Source organism: Elaeis guineensis, chromosome 2 (genome assembly GCF_000442705.2).
Source record: "Elaeis guineensis isolate ETL-2024a chromosome 2, EG11, whole genome shotgun sequence".
NCBI lineage: Eukaryota > Viridiplantae > Streptophyta > Magnoliopsida > Arecales > Arecaceae > Elaeis > Elaeis guineensis.
Window position 1 is genome coordinate 110,179,076 of NC_025994.2, and position 16,430 is coordinate 110,195,505.

A 16,430-nucleotide genomic window follows, 5' to 3' on the forward strand; every position below is an offset into this window, starting at 1 on the left:
TAGAGAAAATCTGAAATGCTGGTACTAAAAGAGCTTGCTAATTTCTAGAGACCAAATAGTGACCTCTAAGTTTGAAAGTCGCTCATTCGCGAACACAACTTACAGCACATGACGTCAGATTATTAGATAGTTCCAATAATTTTGAAATCTGGTACCAAGCTAACCAAGCATCTAAAAACCTTCTGTAGTTGATTTCCTTGATAATATATTGCAAACTTCAAGACTTCCAGAAACTACTGACTTTTTTTTTTACTTTACATATATATATATATATATATATATATATATATATATATATATATATATAATTTTTTTATTTTTTGGGGTGGTTGGTTGGGGATATAGAGGAGGGGGGGGTTGTGGTGTGGGGTGCTGCCGTGTTTTGTTGGCGCGCATGTTGTGTTGGGGGGTGGGATGGGGGTGGCATGGTTTACATTAAAGCTAGGGAATAATCAAGCAGTAATTTCATACATTTTGAATCAGCAAACTTGAATGCGAACAAGATAATGATAGACAAAAAAAAATCTTTTTCTTAAAAAAAAAAAAGAGTTAGCAGAGTTAATCACTGAATGCGTTTTACAACATATAGACCCAAAAACTTAAAAATCAATGGTTCCCAATAATGCATCATATCTCCAACTGCTAATTATGCCATCATAATCATGCAAACGCTTGTAATGTGAAAATCAAACATACAGAGCTTTCTCTTTGTGATTGTTTCCCAGCATTCACATACAAAGGGAATAAAGGAAAGAAAACCGGAAAAACATCCACAACAACGCGGATTGTGCAGAAATTGCATAACAAAGCTAACAACTAACTCTTACCGAGTCTCATCTCCATACTATTAGAGTTGCCTGGCATTTTACTTGTTTAGGTTAAAAAAAGCTTTAAGTGTTCCAAGAAAGATTTTCTTAGCCTTCAATAAAAAAATTCACAATCTTAGACAAGCTAACACAGCAAAATATGCATGCATCAAAAGGTAAAGACCTGTTCTTGAACATTGATGGCAAGTTCATCCATCACAATCATTATGAATAAAAGATTATCAACTGAATCAGCAATTTAGATGCAACATTATCAACTGAATCAGCAATTTAGATGCAACAAAACTAAAAAATACACTACCATGAGCAAAAAATAATTAAAGATTCGTCCTGAAGGTTGGCAATATTTATGACTGCTTCTCTTTTTTGATGAAAAGCTCCTTTTATCTATTGCATAAGCAAAGAGTGACAGGACAGCCAATGGATGTACGATTACATGAGCACATGAAAGCAAAGTAGAGACATTCATAAATCGCCTTATTTAGCATAAACAAACAGCAAGAAACCCAGAAGTAGACAAAGCAGTATGTTGGATTCAACTGAAGTAGCACTACACTAGACATCCAACAAATTAATAACTTATGTAAAGTCAAGTAGTTTGTGATGGTGAAGAACAATGGGAGGCATGAATATTTTTTCATGCAAGTAGCGGGCATCGTATATCCCCTGATTACTTAGTGGTCAATAAAATCAACTTTCCACAATAAGCTACACTTTTTCTATATTTCCACGAACAGTAACAATTCTGCATCCAAAATGTGGCTGAAATATGACCTTCTAGATGTAGTCCTTTTTTGCTCTTCAATGATCTTAAAAAGGTAGATTGATTGCATCATCATGGTGAATAGAAAAGTGCCACATGAGAGTCACATCCAGATGTTACTATTAAGCCACAAGTAGGCGATAGGAACACAGTAAATTAGAAGTGGCTAATGTCCCGTTTGAAATTTAAATCAGCCAACAACAAAGAAAGCAGCAATTTCCTTTAAATACAGTTCCTGCATGTAATATTCCATGAGAACCAGTGAACATGTTTTATATGGACAAAAGACATCCATCATTTGTAATTCTATTCCCTCATGCTGAGCCACTGAAGAAGCAAATTGTCCACTAACATGTAAGTTCACAATCTCATAAACAATAGTAAAAATCCGAAGCTGGCAAATGTGGGCACCTCCTAAATTTTAAATATGAAAATCAGATGCAAAGTTTGTTCCATTTTCTAGGAGGATGTGATAACCTAAATGAAAAGGTTCATATGAAGAACAACAGTAAAATTATGATTTCCAGAATAGAACAATGAAAATAACTTCCATAGAGCTTTCTAATAACAAATATCTTAACAACATTGATGGAGAAGCCATCGTACACTAAGTCAAACCAAACTTAAAGCTCTCTACCTCTCGGGGCAGAATGGCTGCCAAATTTATGGTAGGCAAAGTAGCAAGCTGTTCCCCACCCGAAAGGAAAACCAAATGCCCAACTGATTTCAAAGATCTCGAAATCTTGTTCGAAACAGTGGTGCTACTGTTCAAAATAGTGAACTCCAAGGTTGAAATTGATTAATCTCATGCTTTTCTTTCATGAAAACTACTGTAGCATCTATAGAAGCTTTATTCTGAAGGCACAGGCCTTGCTGTACGGTTTCTACCCATCCCTCTTTCCAAGCATGCACAGAAATAAGAGTCATCACCTTAAGCACTCGTGCTTTTGCAATAAGAAAGTTAACAAACCCCGAATCAGTCCTCTGTCCTAAAAAACCCTTCAGTGTCACACTTTTCAGATGATGATCAAGACAATCAAGGGAAACTTGCTGCTTCCAATACTCCACATCTGGCTCGTCATCGTCATCCATGTCCGCAATCTACAGCCAAACAAAAGGATTTCAAAAGGGAGAGCCCGAAGTATCAGTTATCAACAGAAAAAATCCAAAGACACCAAATATCACAAACATCAAAATTACCAAGACATCCAATGTTTCCAGGCAAGGGAAGCATCTGAGCAAGTCAAATACTATATCCGCCTGAAGATCGTCATTAAAATCCACTCTAATGGCTAGCTTTTTCAGGCTATGCACCACAGTACTCAATGTAACCATGCTTTTCTGTGACATAGGAAGAAGATTAAGCAAAATATAAAAAAAGTTAATTAGTATGAAGAAGAAAATGAGTTACCGTAACATTGCATCCAAATCAGTTCTATACGAGGAAAAGTACCTCAAAACAAGTAGTGCTGCCCAACTGGAGCATCTTGATGCTCATATCAAGAAAACCCAGCAGCTCCAGCTTGGGCGCATTGAGAACTTTTACGTGCGTCCTTCTTGTCGTGTTCTTGCCTAGCATCAGGTGCTCAAGATTTGGGGCATCGACAACGAAAAGCTCTTCGACCTCCCAGGAGTAATCATCCAGCATCATGATGCAGAGGGTAGGGGAGCGGAGATGGATGCGCCGGAGGCCAGCACAGTGGACGAGAGCTAGGCTCTGCAGGGCTGGGCAGCAGGACAGCAAGTCATTGATGGCGGCATCCGTTACGAGACTCCGCTTCAGATTCAGAACTCTGAGATTGACAAGATTGGGGCGCGGCTGAGTGGGTTTCAAGATCCGACAGTAGCACAGCTCTAAGGACTGAAGGGATTGGCATGCGATGAGGGAAGGGTGAACGAGGTAGAAGCGCTTCTCCATGGGGATGAGGATGGCGAGATCTTGAACGCCCTTCTGGCTTAGGGTTTGGATCCAGCCGTCGAGGAGGGGGATGTGGAAGTAGACGCGGGAGAGGCGGCAGCTCCGGATGGGGCCGGCGTGCGCGGAGAGGACGCCGTCGATGGCGCGGACCCGCCAACCCTCCTGGGTGCGCCATTGCTCCTCGTCGTGGAACGCGCGGAAGGCCAAGAGCTTCTTGTTGGGGAATTTCTCCGAACGGAGGGCAGAGTCGTCGAGGAGGCGGAGGGGGGCGAGGGTCCAGAGGCGGCGCCACCGGGTGGAGAGGACGCTGGTCCGGACGGCGTCTTCGATGGGGAGGAGGGAAAGGATGGAGACGAGGAGGCAGTCCGGGAGGGTTCCGAATCGGTCGAAGCCATCGGCAGCGACTCCTCCGCCACTGAAATGCGGGTCGGAGTCGGAGACGGTGTTTCCCTTCTCCCTCCTGTTCGGCGCCATGGGTTTCTTGGACCTACTTCTCTATCGCACCCACGGTTCGTCTCCCACTCCCATTCGGCGCCATGGGTTTCTCGGCTTCTTGAACCTACCTCTCTATCGCACTCACAGTTTACATCCCTGTGGGGAAGGACAAAGGAAAAGGGGTGTCAGGGTCTGGGTACAGGTGGCGGTGGAAGAAGGCGGTGCACGCAGGCCGGCGGCAGGGCTCGGTTCGTGTTGGACCAGTGCTAGACGCGTGCGATGCATCTTCGTCGAAAGGACGAACGGTTGTGATCAAATATTTTATCAGGTACGTACACAGGATCTTTCTGCGGTGCTACCCTATATATGATTGTCATTTCGAGGGGATGGATGGATAGACTTGAAAGAATGGTAATCAGCATTCATTATTTAATTAAAAAATTTATAAAATAAATAAATAGAAAAAAAGAGATTATTTATCCATTCCATCCTTCAATTTATATTTTTTTCAAATTAAAAAAATGGGGCATAAATTTTTATATTAATAAAATTATTTTTATTATTTTTTGATAAAATTATAATACTATTTTATTTTTTTATTCATATTATTTATATATATTTTTATAAATATTATTAATCATATACTATTAAATTTAATAAGTCATTATTTTAATTTTAATATATAATTTTTATATTTATAATTAAATAATTAGATTATTTTTTCTATTTATATTTATTTTTAATTATTTATTTTATATAATATTAATTAACTATTTAAATTAAATTATAAATTAATTATTTATTTATATAATTAATTTATTAATAATTAATTTATATAATTATGTATTAATTAAATATTTATATAATTTTATATAATTATATATTATAAAGATTATAAATTTATATATTATTTACTTCTTTACTATAAATAAGTGTTATAAAATTTTTTTTGATAGGATAGTGTTATAAATTGATAATTATAATATTATTATCAAAAAATAATTTAATAAAAATATTACACAAATATCATCAATCATTCTTCTTATTCCTCCTATACCATACAAAAAAAGAAATTATTTCTATCCTTTCATATTTTTTCAAACATACGAGAGAATGAATGAAAAATTCATCTATCCTTTTCTTCATTCATCTTTTATACTAAACAGAGAATAACGGATCGGCGATGGGCCTCTCTCTACTTGGCTTTGCGATTTGTGCTAGGCAGATTATTTGGTGCTCCAAAGGACCTCAGCAGAATGACCTATACTGTGGTCCACACTGGCCACTTCATCAATTCGAATCAAGCCGGGCAGTAATGAATCGTAGGTCGACCATATGTCCTTTGTTACTTTTTTATTTTATTGATAATATATGTTCTTTATTTTATTAATAGAGAGCCTCTAGGTAATGAGTCATAGGATGAGAGTAGCCCTCTGCCAAAGACTTCAAATCTCTCAACCGGTGGGATTATAGATTACTTGGTCCAATTAACTTTACCAATACTCTTTATATGAAAGTTTTTATGGTCACGCATTCCCACGAGAACTTATCAAGCTACAAAAAATATTCTTCCACCAATTACTGCTAATTATTATCTTTATACTAATCAACTTGGAGACATTGAGCATTTATTTATTACATGTTCATTTGCTTCCTTCTTATAGATGCTGGTGGCCAGATTTACATGTTATAATGTCTTTGCCCATTCTTTGCCGGCTCTATTATCTGTTCTCAATAGTGCTCAGATAGAGAATTGGATTAAGGTCGTAATATTTTATATTCTTTGATTTTTATGGTCAGCTCGAAATCAGAAGATTTTTGAACAACAGTTTATTTTGATTGGGCAGCTGTTTCGGCAATTTTATTATTTTTTACAGAGTAACCATGCTGCTACTCTCTTTCTGTTCCTTCATTTTGATCTTTACTTACTCCATCGTACTGGGGTAGCTCAACATCATTATTTTTTACATCTCTTTTATGTTCTGTTAGGTGGTTACCCCCATCTCTTAGTGCAATGCAAATGAATTTTGATGGTTCACTCCAAAATTAAAAAATATCTACAACTTATATTATTAGAGGCTGGAATGACTATCTTCTTAAAACTGCAGCAGTTCGGTTAAACCACAGCTCAATTCTTTTTGCTGTACTAGTTGGCGCATGAGTACACTAAAAAAGTATATACAAATCCCTCGTTGAAGTATGTTTCTAAAATGATAGCACTCACCAAAACTCTGCGGGAGTATCACAAAGAATTTTTGGGAAAACTTGAATATCATGATTCCATGAATAACCTTTTGACGCTTATCTTCCACATTAATGAATGCCAGCCTGGTGGATCTACATAGGATTCAGTCTTTTGCAAAGCCTCCTTTTTTTTTTTTTTTTTTTTTTAAATGTTATAATAACTTAAAAGTCTCACTCAAATGCCATTTGGCTGCTTTACAACCTCTTACTATTATTTTTTAATAAAAAAAATTAATAAAATTTATTATTATTATTATTATTTGACACAGAGTGACTCTCAGTCCTACCACTTTTAAAGAAGATTTTCTATCCAGAGAAATTCTTTGTACATGCTAAACAATGTAAAAAATCCAATGTGAAATGCATGGCTTCATCCGATTAATCCACATAATTATTATTTTTTTAATACATATTTAATATTTATAAATTAATTTTTTATTTAAAAATTTTATACATTAAAATATTCTTATTTTTAAAAAAAAATTATGCGTCCTGTGACGTAATATAATCCAGAATATCATAATATGATCTAAGATATCATAATATGAGAGAGATATTTTTGTCCAACTACCTTCCAACGCGTATTTAATGTCTGCAGATCGATTTTTTTTAAAAAAATTTTTGAATAAAAAAATATCTTATTCTTTAAAAAAAATTATGACATCATGTATATATTATAAATATAAGATGTCATAATATGAAAATAAAATATCATAATTTTTTTAAAATATAAAAATATTTTATTATATAAAATTTTTAAATAAAAAAATCAACCTACAAGTATTAAATATATGGTAGAAAGTAATGGCTATATAAAGCAATCGGTATATATTGAGAAATTTTTTGTATACTGCACGTGATAATTGGTTCCGCAGGCCTCTCGCTCAGAGGACCAAACTTAATACCATGAGTAAGCACTTGCTGGCCTCTAATTTTACTATTTTTTCTCTTTTTGGTTACATACCCTTTGCTTTATTATATAGCAAACTTCACCGTGATAATTTAAAAGAAGCAATGGTTTGTAACACATTACCTAGTCATCTTTTGAATAAGATTTCTAAGTTTTACTTAAGCACGGGTCTTTCTTTTACACAGCCCTGACATTTTGGCTGTTCCTTCCTTTCTTTCTTTTTTGGCTAACTATTGTTGCTTTAGCTTTCATCCAACACTTCCTTCGTAGAATGTATGCGTTCTTTTATGCATGCTCTCTCACACAATTGAGAGCGGCAATGGTTTGGTTTGACCTTTGGATGATTCTTGTACACTTCCTCATCTTTTTTTTTTTTTGGATATAAGTACACTTCCTCATCTTCAAAAACTTTCAAAAATAGCTCTTCAAATTTCTAAATCATTCCAAAATGATCCTCCCTTTCTCCAACTAGCCAATGCCGTTGGTCTATCAAAAGATCAAAATGCCCTCATCCTCTTCTGGTATCTTTGAAACTTCATTCAATCACCTCTACTTCTACTATTCCAATCCTCCACTTTATTTCTTTCTTTTTGATAATTATTTGGTGTTTATCGATGTTATGAACAAGCCATGGATGCTTATAATTTTTCAATTTTTATAATAATTAAAATCAGTTTATTTAAAAAAAATGGAGGCACAAAACTTGTTTATTAGTAATTTGGATTGTATTTGATAGTGGTAAAGATGGAGATGGAGACACTCCCTTCCTCTCCCCTTCCTCTCTCATCTCCATGCTATCATCCCACCCGCCTCCTCTCCCCTCTACGACAACCCCCTCCCCATGCTCTCTTATCTCCTTGCCACCATCCCACTCGCCTCTTCCCTCCACTGAACCCCCTCCCATTCTGTTCGTAGCCCTCTCCCCATTCTTTTTGATCTCCTTGCCGCTATCCCATCTACCGCTTCTCCTCTCCATCCTCTTTCCTGCCAGCATCGATCTCATCGCCTCCTCTCCCCTCCATCACAGTCCCCTCCTCATCTTCTTTTATCTCCCTGCTGCATCCCATCCTCTCTTATCTCCCTCCAAGGCTCCATAAAAAGAGGTCAAGGACTTCACCCCAAACAAGAAGATACTAAGAGCATTTTCATCCTAGAACAATTTTATAATATTATGTAACGATCACGTGTCACATCTCTATTAATGGAGATCAATCGCAGACCCCTTTAAAACGATTTAGAAATCTAAACAACCACTTTGAAAATTTTTAAAATTGAAGATGTGTACGTGAGAATCATCAAACTTGAGAGGATCGAACTGTAATTTTCCTATAAAGATAATAACATACGAAATCTTGACCCATACCTGACATCACCTGACATCAAACCACCTATTTGATCCGAAACTAATCGACTTTGCAAGAGCCCATATATAATAAACTTAAAGTAGCCTATCCAATCCAATGTTTACAGTTTTTACTGGCTAATCCTAGAATGATCCAAGCAACTAGCAGGAAAAAAAATCACCAATCATCCAAACAGAAAAAAATATACAAGATCATTGCTCATTCCAACTAAAATTATTTCGACCCAGATAGAACTCTGCCCTCATTATTGGAGGTGGTCAAAGTTTGACCTGCACACCAACCCATTTAAAATTTTGGGTTGGAAAACCTAACCCCACACCTGACCCTCACTAAAAGATCCATGACCCAAACCTAATCCAAATAGGTTAGGGTCAGGTAGGTTTTTGGCTTGAGTCAATTTTTGCCACCTCCACACACAATGGTTTTGATTCATGGACTATCAAATCCACAATGTTGATTCTCTCTCTCTCCAACCAGATAGGCAAAGGCTCACAGAGAGAGCTGGATATATAAAAATATCCTACCTTCAAAGCCATTCCAAGGTCAAGAAGTGGAGCATGGGTGTTGGAGACGAGGTCATCTCAGCCCTCTGTCACCTCCTTAATGACACGTCCCTGAGCTTCCATCCACCTTGATCGGCTTCACATTCTCCCCCCTCCTCTCTCTCAATCTTCAAACTTTCTCTAAAGGGAGTATGCTTTCATAAAAAGCTAGATGCACAAAGATGTAAAAAATACATAAGTAATAAATTTTAAATAATATTTCTTTCAAGCATCTGCGACAAATTTTCAAATCGTAACTGAATTACCAGTAATGGTGAAAAGAATGTTGGGACCCTCCCAAGTATGAGATGGATTATTATCTTTGCATCACTCGTCCATTCTATTTCTATAGCTAGACATCTTCAAGCTTTCTATACACCTTTCAAAGGCATAATTAAAATGTCTACATCCGTAAAACATGACAGTCAAGCCCGACCAACCACAACCTCAATTTACCTCAAAGATCTTGAATTCTTAATCCAGGAACAGGTTGCTACCATCAAGTAATGAAGTCTGGATCGACAATATTGGTCTTTCATGAATTATGAGCATAAAAAAGGGCTTTATTCTCAAGGACAAATTAGAACAATCTATTAGCAAGGGTAATCCACAGCTTCCTTCAGCCAATGCGTAAATTTATGCATATCATCATATGCTGACACTGAATAAAATGATTTAGAGCTGATGCTTCTAACTGAAATGTGAATCAGACAGACAATATGGAAGCAGTAATCTCTCTTTAATTGAGTTCTTACTGCATATTGTTCAGGAACGAATTACGAAAACCAGATGTCAAATTTATATTGCCCATACAATGATAATTTATTTAAGTCAACTAATTGGAATTGGTTGAAAAAGCAAGTAAGCAAATCAATGCCATCAACATCTGAACTCTATGGTCTCATAAACACACTACAAAAATTAGAATCTGGGCTGCATCATAATTCTCACATACAAAAAGCAGGATCATAATTAACCATCTGATCTAATAAGAGCCAATTGTTACCAAAAAAAAGTTTCATAGAACAAGCTGCATTAAAAATCACGACCAAAATGAAAAACTAAATAGAAACAAATTACATCAGGCTTCCAAAACAAAATTTCAGTAACCATTTTGATGGAGAAAATAACAAATATTTGCAGCACCATTCAGAACATTCAGTGTTCCTTTTCTTCATGTTAGTCCATGCTATTCTTGTCTTCTAGTCACGGTCAAACTCAACTCCAAACATTGCTAATCTAAATGCCAGAATGGTTGCAAAGATTATATTGGCGAAATTTGCAACCTTGTAGACCTCACCAAAAAGAGAATGAAACACAAACTTACCAGACTGGTCCTGGCATCCTGTTCCAATGTCAGTTCCTACTCATCTAATAAGGAATCCCAAGTTTGAAAGCCATCACGGAGATTAAAGTCACTCGCAATAATTACTCGAGCATCAAAAGAAGCTCTATTATCAAGGCATAGATAGCTTCTCTTATCTTTTGCCCATGTCTTCCTGGAAGCAGACGGACAATAAAGAGTCATCACCTCGAGCACCCGTGCTTTTGAAATAAGAAACCTGACGAACCCCAGATCAGCTGCATGGCCTAAAAAACCTTTCAGCGTCACACTTCTTAAATGTTGATCAATGCAATCGAAGGAACCTTGTCGCTCCCAATAATCCAAATCCTGAAGAGCATATGTCCAGCCCATGTCGACAACCTACAGTAAATAAAAGAAAAGCTCAGCTAGGATGACCATTAGGAGATGCAAGCAAACATCAAATATCCATTCAAGAAATCACCTCAACATCCAATCTTTCCAGGCAAGGAAAGCATTTGAGCAAGCGAGACACATTGGATCTCTGATACTCTTCATTGAAATCCACCCTAATGCCCAGAATTTTCAGACTATGCACCAGAGTACTCGAGTCGAATACCCTTCCGGCATCCTGCAAAATAAAAGAAGAATGCAAAGGGGGGGGGGGAGGAGGTGTAATTCTACGTAGAACGCAAACAACACATGCACGTAGAAGGGCGTTTGGGAACAAGAAGAGTACCTCGATACGAGGCTTTCTGAACTCGAATTTACTAAGATTCATACAAAGGCAGCCTAAAGATTGCAGCTTTGGGGCATTGACAATCTCTATCGCTGTATCCTGCATCGTGGCTTCGCTAACCATCAAGCGCTCAAGGTTCGGGGCTTCTTCGACGGCGAGCCTCAGGATCGAATTGGCTTTGTTCAGCGTCAGGCTACGGAGAGTCGGCGAACGGATGGTGATACTGGAAAGGCCGGTGCACCCGAGCAAAGCTAAGCTCTGGAGGGCCCGGCAATTGGACAGCAAGTCGGTGATGTCTCCATTGGTTAGGGAAGCAAGGCGCAGGGTTAGATCTCGGAGGTTGGGGAAAGTTGGGGATGGGAGACGAGACCTTGGGAAGCGGCAGTTACCGAGATTCAGCTTTCGCAGGGACTCGCAGCGAAGGAGGGAAGATGGCAAGAAATGGGGCTCCGGGTCGCCGAAGAAGCATACGAAGAATTGGTGGATGTCTCTTTGGGTGAGGGCTTGGATCCAGCCGTCGACGGTGGGGAGGTCGGAGAAGCGGCGGACAAGGCGGCAGCTATGGATGGGTCCGGGGTGGGAGGAGAGGATTTGGGTGATGGAGCGGGCGCACCAGGACGCCTCGTCGGTAAGGGAACGCGGCGCGTGGGAGCTCCGACAGGGAGATCGCTCGAAGTGGAGGGAGTCGTCGTCGAGGAGGCGGAGGGGTACGAGGGTCCAGAGGTGGCGCCAGCGGGTGGAGAGGACGCTGGTTCGGGCGGATTCTTTGAGGGAGAGGAGGGAAAGGATCTGGGTGAGGATGCAGTCCGGAAGGAGGCCGATGAGATCCGGGCCGGAGGGCACGTCGGATTCCAAGGCCGATAGGCGAAGCCTCTTCTTCGCCGGCATGGTAGTCGGATCGCTGGAAACCTAGTCCTCACGTTCCATATGGAAATAAAATAGTAGGCCTCCGGTTTGGGGAAAGAAGTTTCTCTCCACAAGGGCTGCTCGTAACCATCTCCCTTGCCCCACGGGAGTGCACTCTCACAGGTGGACATCTGGAGCTTGGATGGCTGGCGTTATCGACCCAGGTCCCCAAGGCATGTTGCTCGGCGTGCGGGATATATCTTTTATTAAAATATATTAATTAATAATATATTAAAATTAATATCATAGACTCCAAGACTACAAAAGATCCGCAACTTCCGCGGCGTTAAAATATTCTTACTTTTTTGCTAAACCGTAAAAATATACTTAAAACAAATGAATAATGGACGGATGATAGAGCCTTCATATGATATTCTGATGAGAGCAGTTGGCCTACCCAACCCGTATTTTTTACACTCTGGGATTTTACCGAGCCCTGTAATCCTTAATGAGGCAGGAAAGAAATGAGGCTTGCTTCATTGCACAAAATCCAAAGTGCTGGCAAAATGAAATGAGGCAGGCTCGCTTTATTGCACAAAATCCAAAGTGCTGGCAAAATGAAATGAGGCAGGCAAAAATCCATGTCAAATTGAACCTGGAAACAAGGTCTAATATCTATATTTGACATAGATACCTGAAATTACGCAGACGATCAAAGTGGCAGCATACATCAAAGTCTCATCAAAAAAGATGCGAATGAACAAAAACTATGCAACTGTCTGTTTGTTCTATGAAACAACTTTAACAAGAAGGTGATTCATTTTTATCATCTAAGCCAACAAGGTGAAAAAGGTCAAACCAACGCAAGAATTCTTGGCAACAACCATACAAGATAAATATTAATTCAGATGCTTCAAAAACTTGGGGCCAATAACAAGTCTACATAGAATGTTGGAAGGCATTCCAAAGAACTCTACATCTGTAGGTTAAAAATGTTACTTTTCACCTTTTTCCTCGTTCTTTTGCCCATATCGGCGGTTGAACTTTGCAATCTCACCTAGACTCTGCGCCATCTGACGCCTTGCTCTGAAATGATAGACTTTACCCACATGATGTATCTTGGTCATCATAACATGCATCAATCTCCCACTCTGAGTCACATAGGAAATCCACTGCATCTGTGGGTGCAACCCTTTCTTCATTTCTTCCACCTAAGAATCATGTAAAACAGAGGCTTACCGATAAGTGGCCTGGTCAGATAAATAGTTTCTATTTCTCCCGGCACCTCTGCAGCACTAATATGGTTAAAATGATATATCTGAAATAGAGTTCTCTCGTTACTGAGAGTATCCTTTTGATCTTTTAACAACAGGCTACCTAAACTTTAGTCTAATTTACAACTCAGGAACTTCATTATATTTAAGTTGGTAGGTATAGAACGTGAAAGTTACAGCAAATATCAAAATAGCCTATATGCAATTGCGATAAGATTAAACAAAGAAAATCACGATCTGGATGATGCTAAACAGAGGGAAAACACTATTGCTGTACATTCTTGCAATGGAAAAGAAACATGGATGCAGAGTAACTTTTGAAGGTATAACCAAGTATTCTCAAAGTATACAACTTAATGCATTAATTTCATCAGTTACTGTTATATGGGTTCAGTCCTCTTTGGAAACCAACTAGAATGAAAATTTCTTTCACAATCCTCCAACTTGTGTCCCCAGATGCTCGAGGCTGACATTGTATAAGCAACAGAGAGTAGTCCAAGCATTAGCTAATTTCAACTCCACAGAGAAACTTTATGGTGCATTTGGGATCTGCACCCCGGATGGACCATTTTATGTTTCATCCCTGTGGACTGAAAATTATTCTTATGCTCCCTGATTTTGACGGCCATTTTATGCAGTCCTTGGCTATCTACAAACTCATGTGAACCTGTGTATAAACGAGATATAACTGTATACAAAACAGGCCTAAGCAAACTATAGCTTAACTGTGCAAAAGGACCCAAGAAGTTAATTGTGTATTGTGCTGAAAATCAAATTGCAGTCAAACAAGGTGTTAAGTTCCCCAATTTTCATTTCCCATCTACTGCTCCAATCAACACCAAGATATCAACATTTGCCACATAATCCCCCTTCTTTTAGTAAACCATATGTGAAAACAAGTTATTTATTTGATTAGTCTACCTCCCAAACACTTGACCGCTCCACAGGTGAGTTTTATCAGGCCTATCTTTATGTGAATCTGGAGGTTTACATTAGATGAAGTTTCTTCAAATGTGGTGTGATGGATCATTATTAAATAGAATCGAGATAGCGAACATTTTTTTCTATCCATCTTCTCTTGCTGTTGTTCTGTGAACTATGTGGAGGTGGGTGCTGCTTATATATTCATATTTCCAATTCTTTAGTTCTGGGTATACTGTACATATAAAATTTTCACTGTGTCTTCTTCTTATATAATATAAATGGTTCATTAATATCAAGAAACAATCCATCTGAAATTTAATTGCTTTTTCAAGGCCATGCTTTAACCTCTTCGACCGACTGTCTTGGAATCTCTAATGACGTTTTAAGTCAGGATAAACGAACAGAGGAGGCATTACAGAACAATGACTGATGTGAGCGCTCTTTCTTCCTTATTCTCAATAGTAACAATACTTTATAATGTGGAAAAAAAGATATTAATTTTGGCTAAACTTAATTAGGTTATCGTTGTCTTCAAATTATGTTTTTCAAGGTACAACATGCAATGATGCTAATCTCTCAACATGAAAGTGGCAAAGTGATATTTTGAGTGCTTACAGGTTATATGCATAACACAGTCTACCTAATGCATCAATGGAACATATAGGTGGCAATGTGAGAGATCATTCACAGAGAAAAAACTTAGCGACAACCTAGCATCATGGTGCTCATCTCTACTGCCTTGAACAATGTCAACCTCCCTGATACCTGAAAACTCAGAAGAACGACAAAAACCACTTCTCTATTATAAGAAATCACAAGCATGGGTTCCCCCAATTTATCCATTTCTCTTCTTCCTTGCCCTTTCCTTCTAAATTATGATACAAACTACGGAGCATGCATTGAATGGAATACTCACCTAAAAAAGAGGAATTTCTCATTCAACATTTATAGATGCCTGAGCAGTATTTCAGCATGCATAAAGAAATTCTGTTGCTATCGCATAACTGGGTAATATAGTGTTTTTCGGGCTACTACAAACAACTTATGTCTTAAAAATTAAACCATTCATCAAATCAGAAAACTGACAAGGTTAAAGGTCACTGATCGAATGTTCACGTCAACCAGAAATGAACCTTGCATCATCATGATGTAGCAAATATACTGTCATTATTTTTCACAAAAGGAAAATCAGAATAGATTTTTGGACATATACATATATATGATGATGATGATGAGGATGACGACAAAGATTTCTCAAAAATTAAATTTCCGATATGCATGTTGCATTATATAAATTTCATCATGATATGAAACAAATTTCATCAGCTCTACTATTAAACTTCCATGTACCGTGAAAAACTAAACTTTTTATTGAAGCATTACCACTATGATAGTTTAATGTAATAATCATAATAATAATAATAATAATATATAATAATATATAAGAATTATATATATATATATATAGAGAGAGAGAGAGAGAGAGAGAGAGAGAGAGAGAGAGAGTCTGATTTATGCTTTTTATGTGCTATCATGCGATTTTTTTTGAATAATAGCGTATGATGAAAGTCAGAACTTTAATTAATTACAAGTTATGTTATCTATCCTGACAATATTGCACTCCTACCCTTGTCTAATCGGATAAATTCTTAGAAACAGGAACGATCCTACTTTCTGGATTCAGCTCCGGAAAAACCCCAAGCCATCGTCTAAACTTCCCTATTCGGCCCCGTGATTCCGATTGAGACTCTTCAGAATGGAAAAACCAGTGGAAAACATAGAAAAAATCAATGGAAGGGTGGAAAAATTAAAAGGCAAGACCTTTTACCGCATAGATTGATCAATGTTTTTTCCCTTTCCCTTCTATTTCTTTTCGTTTCTCTTTTTCGGAGATCTGTGGGAAGAAAAGCACCTGAGGGAGATCAGAGGGGAAGGCCAACGCCGGTGACGATGGGGAGGAAGGCGACGGCCGAGACCGGTGGGAGGTGGCGGCGAGGAGAGAAGGGAGGAGGTCGGCGTCTCTCTTTTTCGGAGATCTGTGTGAAGGAAAACACCCGAGGGAGATTGAAGGGGAAGGCCGACGCCGGTGATGATGGGGAGGAAGGCGACGGCGGAGACCGGCGGGACGAGGCGGCGAGAACAGCGGGGAGGAGGGCTCGGGAAGGATTCGAAACAAATAAAATAAAATAAAATAAAATAAAAGGCGCTGCCGCTGCTTGGGAAAAAAAAAAAACCGCATCGTGGAGAGTCCTGAGCTCGACACGTGGCGCACAAGGACAGCTCTGGACTCCCCTCTAATGTATTGCATAGATGAGCTAGTTCGGGCCGGCCTGCGACCCTT

At 38.5% G+C, this 16,430-nt stretch overlaps 3 protein-coding genes across 7 annotated transcripts; all 3 read right to left on the reverse strand.

Annotated features, from left to right (window-relative positions):
- Positions 1-2,119: 2,119 nt before the first annotated feature.
- Positions 2,120-4,231, reverse strand: LOC105048823 (F-box/FBD/LRR-repeat protein At1g13570). Its single transcript, XM_010928284.4, has 3 exons — positions 3,044-4,231; positions 2,791-2,931; positions 2,120-2,691 (listed from the first exon to the last, which is right to left on the reverse strand). The coding sequence occupies exons 1-3, from the start codon at positions 3,980-3,982 to the stop codon at positions 2,359-2,361; spliced, it is 1,413 nt and encodes a 470-aa protein (XP_010926586.3). The 5' UTR covers positions 3,983-4,231; the 3' UTR covers positions 2,120-2,358.
- Positions 4,232-9,955: 5,724 nt separating this feature from the next.
- LOC140855801 (F-box/LRR-repeat protein At3g26922-like) lies at positions 9,956-12,557 on the reverse strand. Of its 3 annotated transcripts, none has more exons than XM_073252669.1 (4): positions 11,435-12,557; positions 11,046-11,341; positions 10,791-10,937; positions 9,956-10,708 (listed from the first exon to the last, which is right to left on the reverse strand). In XM_073252669.1, the coding sequence occupies exons 1-4, from the start codon at positions 11,931-11,933 to the stop codon at positions 10,367-10,369; spliced, it is 1,284 nt and encodes a 427-aa protein (XP_073108770.1). In that variant the 5' UTR covers positions 11,934-12,557; the 3' UTR covers positions 9,956-10,366. The 3 variants fall into 3 exon arrangements, with proteins under 3 accessions (XP_073108770.1, XP_073108769.1, XP_073108768.1); XM_073252668.1 differs by having other exon boundaries at positions 9,956-10,242; positions 10,331-10,708; positions 11,046-12,557; XM_073252667.1 differs by having other exon boundaries at positions 11,046-12,557.
- Positions 12,558-12,788: 231 nt separating this feature from the next.
- On the reverse strand, positions 12,789-16,257 carry LOC105048841 (uncharacterized). 3 transcript variants are annotated; one of them, XM_019854327.3, is made up of 2 exons: positions 16,002-16,257; positions 12,789-13,102 (listed from the first exon to the last, which is right to left on the reverse strand). In XM_019854327.3, the coding sequence occupies exon 2, from the start codon at positions 13,091-13,093 to the stop codon at positions 12,887-12,889; it is 207 nt and encodes a 68-aa protein (XP_019709886.1). In that variant the 5' UTR covers positions 13,094-13,102; positions 16,002-16,257; the 3' UTR covers positions 12,789-12,886. The 3 variants fall into 3 exon arrangements, with proteins under 3 accessions (XP_019709886.1, XP_073108771.1, XP_029121188.1); XM_073252670.1 differs by having other exon boundaries at positions 15,918-16,205; XM_029265355.2 differs by having other exon boundaries at positions 15,911-16,205.
- Positions 16,258-16,430: the final 173 nt, after the last annotated feature.